This window comes from Brassica rapa, chromosome A01 (genome assembly GCF_000309985.2).
Source record: "Brassica rapa cultivar Chiifu-401-42 chromosome A01, CAAS_Brap_v3.01, whole genome shotgun sequence".
NCBI lineage: Eukaryota > Viridiplantae > Streptophyta > Magnoliopsida > Brassicales > Brassicaceae > Brassica > Brassica rapa.
Genome location: NC_024795.2, coordinates 851,155 through 858,651, shown reverse-complemented (window position 1 = coordinate 858,651; position 7,497 = coordinate 851,155). Strand labels below are relative to the sequence as shown.

The window sequence follows — 7,497 nt, the reverse complement described above, 5'->3', positions numbered from 1 at the left end:
TGTTTAATACTGTAACCATATTTTTTGTCATATTTTACCATTCTATTTTTCTTAAAAATATGGTTTAGTCCGATGTAAAGGACCATCGTATAATCCGGTGTAAACCCAAAGTTACATTGGTTAAAGTTAACCTGGTATTAACAAAAAGGCAGATGTACTTACTTACATATAGAAATATCTTACTATATGACCAGAAACATGAACCTAGATTTTAAGGAGGAACAAATTACACAGGATAAATATGAAATCTAGGAAAGCTTTCATGAATAAACGGAGTAACATTTTATAAGAAATTAAAAGAGGAGAAAGGAAGTGAAGCCGAGAAGTCTCTTTCACCATTATAACAATGTCTGACTTCTTTTGGGTTTCTGTGTGAGGGAGAGAGAGAAACTGATTCAAAGGACACATTACTTGAGAATGACCATTCATCCCTAATAAAACCCAATTTTAATTTGCCTCTCTTCTCTTTATGACACACTTATATTTCCAAGATTATTTTTCTTCGTATGAGTATTAATTAGTCATGGAATATTAATGTTTTTTTCAAACTATCTAGTAGTATTATATAACTTAGAATATTTTTTTAACTCATTTCTATATTAAGGAAAATAATATTTTTCTACTTTCACTCTAAATGTAGATAAATGTTATTTTAGAAAATACATTGTATTTTTTATTATAGTTATTCTATATTTACAAAATAGTAAAATACATTACAAATGTTTTTATAATATAACTCCTCTGAAAAAGAAGAAAGATCTTGGTGTTGACATTCTTTTTTTTTTGTCACTAGGTGTTGACATTCATATAAACTTTTTTATGAGATCGTAAAATAACTGCAGGATTTTTTTTCTTACTCCATTAGGGAAACATCAGTACCAATCTACTTCTGTTTCTCTCTCTCGTCTCACCATTAATGCTGTAAAGATAAATATAACCGTTTTTCTGTCGGTAAAATATCTATAGCATTATTTAAAACTCTGTTAGATAGTACTACTATACATCTTTTTCGTATTATTCACGTTATAAAAGTTCTTAAGTTTTTTTATTTTAAGAATTTATTCAATGATGTGTGCTATAGTCTTGACGAAAGATAACAAATGTCAAATGGAATTCCAAAACATATTTTGACTAAAACCAAATGTTTTTTAACATATACATGATTATTATTTTCGTAATTTCTTATAGTTTATTGACGAGTTGGATCCTTATTGAATGTGTTCAACTTCTTGGACTCTGTGGTTACAAAAGTGGATTTAAAAGTATCTTAGGATTTGATTTCTGCTGAATCTATTATTATCAAACTGCAGCAATTAATAGGAAAACCCACCAAGCAAGTCTTCTAAAGAATGTAACAAAGAAATAAACCAAATATTTGAATAACTAGCTATATTGTGTTGAGAAAATATTTCATTTATTTTTTTATTTTTTTATTTTTTTATTTTGTTGTCATCGTTGAGAAAATATTTCATACTTGTGTTATTATTAGGTGAAAGTGTCGTAGAAGGCAAACAAATATTAAATGAAGTAAGGGTGGGAGGTATTAATTGAATATTGATATGAAAGAGGAATAACAAAACAAGTTAGGACTGAAAATATATGTAGATAGGTGCAGGTAACATATAAAGCAGTAAAGTCTTAAAATCTTTAATAAATGTATCGAGAAGAAACAACAAAAGACAACTCATTGACAAATCTCCTCTCAACCTTTTTAGTCAGAACATCTTAAACACACACAATTGGCAATTTCCCAAATACCCAACGATTATGTGTATGCATATAAAATATTACCCAATGGAGGAAAATTTTATTCCATTAAATTTCCTGAGAAAATTTCTTGGCCAAATTAACGAGACGTTTAAGAGAAATAAACACACGAAAAGCCGATAATTAATTTAGTGACCAAGACCATAGGGGTGCTTTTAAAGGTTCATTTTCCCCGAATTTGTTTCACATATATAAAATGAAAGATAAAAATATTAGATATTCAAGAAGGTCTCATGAGAGAAGGTTGGAAGCCATTGGTCTGCAGCCAATTTTGATGAGAAGTAGAAGTGGAATTAAAAATCTGATTGTGATGATGAGGAGAGAATCCTGATGATGCTGCAGCATTTGCCAACACTTGGTTCGTCGTGGTCCGACCATCAAACCGGTGGTTCTCAGCCACCGGAAATAGTGAGAATCCTCCTCCGCCACCAATGTTGCTGCTGCCCGGAAACTAATTTACACCATACAAAAATATACATACTGTATTCTGTTAGTAAAAATATAACCGATTGAAATTTAAACAATTGTTTTATATCTTCTTGTGTGTTTTTACTCACTTGGAGATTTGAATTTGGGATATGGTTAACCATTCCGGTTTGACCTAATCCAAGAATCTCATTAGGATGAAGAGAATCTTGTTGGTTCATCTAATAAAAAGAAAAAAATGTTTATAACAAACGAAGATATTTAAGGTAGAAACTATAGTATATAATTTAATAAACACTTTACCTTGAGCCGCATATCTTGACCCTTTTGCTTCGAATTAACCGAGTTTCCCAAACTCAAATCGAGGTTATGATCTTGTTGAATAGGATTCCCTGATGACTCTACACAAATTTAAAAAGAAAATCTTGAAACCAAGTTCTTACCCATAAATATACGATTAAAAACTCAAAAGAGATTTTGAAATAAAAATTACCGGCATTCAATTCGTCGTCGTATATGCTTGGATCAAAGTTAGTCACAGCGTCTTTGCCATTACATTTGATTGCAGCTTTATCGTAAGCTCTGTGGTCATTAAAAAATAAAATAAAAACATTATACGAGATTAAAGCTTTCTAACAATGTGTGTTGTGGAATCAATCATAAAGACATTTACCTAGCAGCTTCAACCTCGGTGTCGAACAAACCCAAATAAACATACCTAATATGAAAAGTTAAAGCATCAAAACTCAAGTTACAATAACAAATCTATTAGAAAAATAAAGAATGAATGAATGAAAGTACTTTTTGCCTAAGAATTGACCCATTCGAGCTTCCCAACGACCACACTTATGCAAAGTGACACCTCTATACTTTGAACTGCCTCGAGGGAAGCCTGTGCTTTGTCGGCGAAGTACGTGCACGAACTCTTCCTTCGTTAAATTCGTCATCTGCTAAATTACGTTTTAATCAATATAATAACCTATTCATATTGTTTAGTATTTTATTTGTTTTGTTTTAGGAGTTACCTGCTTCAAGTCATCATCATAATCTTCAATGGTAAAGTTGATATCAGCTTCTACTCCACGAAATTTAATAGCAGCTCGATCATATGCTCTACATAAAAGAAAATAAAAGACTTTATATTATAGGTCTTGTGCCTTTTGTTTTTTGATATTAAAAGAGTTAAAGAGCAAGTCAAAGACAGAAACATACCGAGCAGCTGCATGAGCAGTGTCAAATCCACCTATTCAGGGAAAAAAGGTAAAAATATTTTTAATTATATGATGACATTTTTCAACAGCAGAATACAAGAAAAAAATGAAAAAAAAAACTAAAACAAAAAAAAGTTAATATACCTAAGTAAACCTGCTTCCCACAGTCCCTGAATTATAGAGAAACATATCTTACATTCATTATCTTTTAATTAACGATCGATTAATCAAATTTAAAGAATATTTTTTCACTGCAAATAAATTACCAAATATGAGATTCCCATCTTCCGGTTCGCCGGTAAAACGTAACGCCTCTATACTGAGAACTCCTCGACCGTGGTCCACGCCTGCTCTTTTTCAACGGCTGAGCCGGCTCCACCACGGGGGCTACAGTGGCGGGTTTACCCGCTGATGATCCGGTAGCTAGATCGGACTGACAAAACTTAACACCAAACCAGTGAGACCGAGGAAAGCCCGACCCGGGACCACCTCCACCATCGTCCCCTACGCTAGTTTCCATCTGTGGGAAGAACTGATGGGTGACAAGTGGGTTGTTGGGTCTGACCCGGTTAGGCTCATCATCATCGGATCCATCTTCGATGACTACAGCAGATGAACTTGAGTTCGAGAAAGATCCGACCCGTTTACCCGGTGAAGAATAACACAACTCTTCAGATTCTTCTTCAACAAGTGTTTGGTGTGGTGAGTCGTTTAGATCCCACATTTTTTTTGGTCCTAAAGTTTTTTTGATCTTTGAGGTTTCAAACTTGAATCCTCTCTCTGGTTTGTTTCTCCTCAAGGTTGTAAGCTAAATAAGAGAAACCAAAGAAGAGAGAACTTTGGTTGGTAGCAAAAAAAAAAAGAGTTTCAAGAGAGAGAGAGAGAAGAAAATTGAAATTTATTTTCAGAGTTTGCTTCTACGAAAACTTTCATTTTTATCCTTTCCTTTATAGTATTTACTTTCATTGCCCTTTCTCCCTCTCTCTCTTCACTATTTTAAAATAATATTATTCTCTCTCTAACCACTTGCTTTCTTTGGAAAAAAGATTATATTCGAAACAATTCCTCGTATTGGTGTTTCTTTATTTTCTTTAAAAAATATTTTCCACTTTTATTATACAAAACATCATCGCTGATTAATCAAAGATTCCACTAATATGTAATTTCATGTTTTAAGAAAGTAAAGTCCACGGCTTGGTTCGGCAAGCAATCTACAAAAGGTATTTTTTGCAAGGAAATGAATAGTTTGATATATTACTTAAAAACCCCACAATTTTGCCGAAACTGATATACTTTAGCTTTAAGAACAAAGCTTTTTCTTTGGTTTTTTCCTTGTTATATATATGAATAAAAGCTAAGAGAATATACATAGATAGATCACGCATGGATCTATATATGTTAAATGTGTATATTTATGTACAATTAATAGGTGTTTTCATGATCGGACAAATTAAAGTAGATGAGATTTAAGTTTATGTCTGTTTGAAGTTAAGTTCCAAAAACAGTAATTTCTCGAAGACAAGCAATATATAGAGTTCACATGTAGTTTTTAGGAGTTACTAGTTATAAATTACTAGGTACTAATAATAATTTCGAAATGATAATAATTTATTTCTAGTGGTATTTACTTACCGAGGCTGGATTGGTGAAAGCTTTTATTTTTACGAAAATACTTTGCCCAAACTTTAACTATGTCTGAGACCATAAATCAGTTGATCTCTAACTATCCGTTTTCTTTAAATAGGCTGTTCTAACCAGAGGCTTGGTTCTTTGACTACTTTGTTCACCTAATCTAGATTTTTTCTTGCTTGAGCTTTACCATAGAACTGCTTCCTTTTTTTAAATGTTTGACAATGTACCTAAACGCAATAATTGCTTTCAAACGAGTAAGCTAATTTGTTATAAATGTGTTTTACAAATGAACGTCTCGTTGATTTCATGATTTGATCCCCTTTTTCTCCAAATTTATTTGAGACGAAATAAAAAATAACGTAAAAACTTTTGTTTTGACATAGATATTTCTTAACTTTCTTATTTTGCTTGTTTTAATGGGTTTGAGTCTTTTGACTAAACACGTCGTATGCAATGAGTAAACAACAAATTCATAACTTTGACGATTCACCACCAAAGTTACCTTTTATGATTTTTGTTTCGAACATAGTATATTTTTCTGAATATTAAGTACATCTACGTTGATTTTGTGGAGATATTACTTTTATCGAATTTAAGTGTTTTCAATAATTAATTCCATCTATGAAAACACCTACAGTTGTTCTCTAAGAGCATCTCCAAAAAGGAACTCTATTTTAAAGTTTCCAAAACTCTATATTTGAAGTTTCAATGTATTCTTCTCCAAAAGTAAAACTTTAAACCTAACTTCAAAATTATTTATAGATTTTACACTATAGTCCTTATATTTGTCATAGTTGATGTAAATTAATAAAACTTCTATAAATAACTAGTACATATATATAAATATTACAGAAATATTAATTAAAAAAATCTTACACTAAAATATAAAACTATAAATAAAAGTACATAATTAAATATTAAACTGCAAGCAAATACTACATTATTCCATAAATTATTTTCGTAATACTCCCATATATGATCAACTAGTGCATTTCTTATACCCGCTGATAGTTTGATATCATCACATGAAAAAATCCTTGATCTTTTAAACGAAAGTACAACAACCAGGAAAAAAGGTCATGAGATGATTGAATTACGACTGCAAAATGAAGCAAAAAAATTGGTTTTAAAGAAGTAAAAGAGGAAAATAAAATATTTCTAAAAAATTTAGCTTCTGTCGATGATGTTAATATTCATGAATACATTCGATCTGAACAAGAAAGAATCGTACAAAAAAGGCGTCAGGAGCAACAACAACAATCATTTTCGGTTACACAAAATTTGTTTGGGCAATATTTTAGAGATTGAGAGGTTTTGGAGCAAATTTACCAGACTATTAGTGTTGTTATAATATTTAAATTTGAGTAATAGTTATATCTTCATGTGTCTTTTTAATAAGTTTTTATCATGATTTTTTGTAATATTCTTGTTGTTTAATTCTAGTTTTAAAATATTATAAATCTTGTTTTAAAATTTTTGTTTAATTTCATGTGTAAAACTTAAATTTATAAAACAAATTTAAAATATTTATGAGATATAAAATTTTTAAGGATTAAAACAATAAACAAAAAAATATTTAAGAATTATAAATATGATCTATAATTGTAAGGATCAAAATGCAAATAAAAAGATGAAACTTCAAATTTGAAGTTTTGAAAAGTGAAACTCTATATTTGAAGTTTCACTCTTCAAAACTTCAAATTTGAAGTTTTGAAGTTTCTTTTTGGAGAGCAAAAAATTCTATATTTAGAGTTATAGAGTTTCTTTTGGAGATGCTGTAACGACTACTTTTAAGCTTTCAGCACAAAACTTGAGTAAAAATTGATTTTAGGTTTACTCTTCTCACCTATAAATATTTTCCAGTAATTATCCGCTCTCCATTTTTCACATTATTTTCACCTACAACCAAAAATAACGCTTAAACCAAGATCAGTTACATAGTTATTTTGTGTGAATTTACATGTAGTCACTTAATCACTTTGCCATTTTTCGCTATCAATGCTAAATTTTCAGACTAAACAGAATAAAAAACTTAGAACAACTCTATCAGTTAATTTTAACAGAATATCTAAGCAAATGGAAATAATGAAATACAAAACAGTTGGAAAGAGAATAGATGATATCTCTATAGCGGACTGATCAGAACTTCCTTTTATGCTTTTGTCATACGTGTGTCTAGTTAAATGGTTTGATTTCACAATAAAAAATAAAAATTAACTAAATAATCGAAACACATTAAAATATCAATATAAAACTTATGAAAACCCATTTTTAGATATTATACCAATAATGGTGCTCTTAGAAAATTTTGGCTAAATGTTTCTTTTGTGAAGTTTTCAAATAACAGTATATAATTTTTGGATAAATTTCACAGTTTTTAAGTTTTATGGTGTTCCTCAAGCAGGTTCTGTTCAGTGTCCAGAACAAATATAAATTCGATTACTTTGAAAACGAGTGGCAC

At 30.3% G+C, this 7,497-nt stretch overlaps 1 protein-coding gene across 3 annotated transcripts; it reads right to left on the bottom strand.

Moving 5' to 3' along the window:
- Positions 1–1,789: 1,789 nt before the first annotated feature.
- LOC103862143 (floral homeotic protein APETALA 2) lies at positions 1,790–4,388 on the bottom strand. 3 transcript variants are annotated; one of them, XM_009139876.3, is made up of 10 exons: positions 3,671–4,338; positions 3,549–3,574; positions 3,406–3,436; positions 3,219–3,306; positions 2,995–3,143; positions 2,867–2,911; positions 2,687–2,775; positions 2,497–2,594; positions 2,325–2,414; positions 1,790–2,218 (listed from the first exon to the last, which is right to left on the bottom strand). In XM_009139876.3, the coding sequence occupies exons 1-10, from the start codon at positions 4,126–4,128 to the stop codon at positions 1,988–1,990; spliced, it is 1,305 nt and encodes a 434-aa protein (XP_009138124.2). In that variant the 5' UTR covers positions 4,129–4,338; the 3' UTR covers positions 1,790–1,987. The 3 variants fall into 3 exon arrangements, with proteins under 3 accessions (XP_009138124.2, XP_009138183.2, XP_033142193.1); XM_009139935.3 differs by having other exon boundaries at positions 2,995–3,140; positions 3,671–4,335; XM_033286302.1 differs by lacking the exon at positions 2,325–2,414 and having other exon boundaries at positions 3,671–4,388.
- Positions 4,389–7,497: the final 3,109 nt, after the last annotated feature.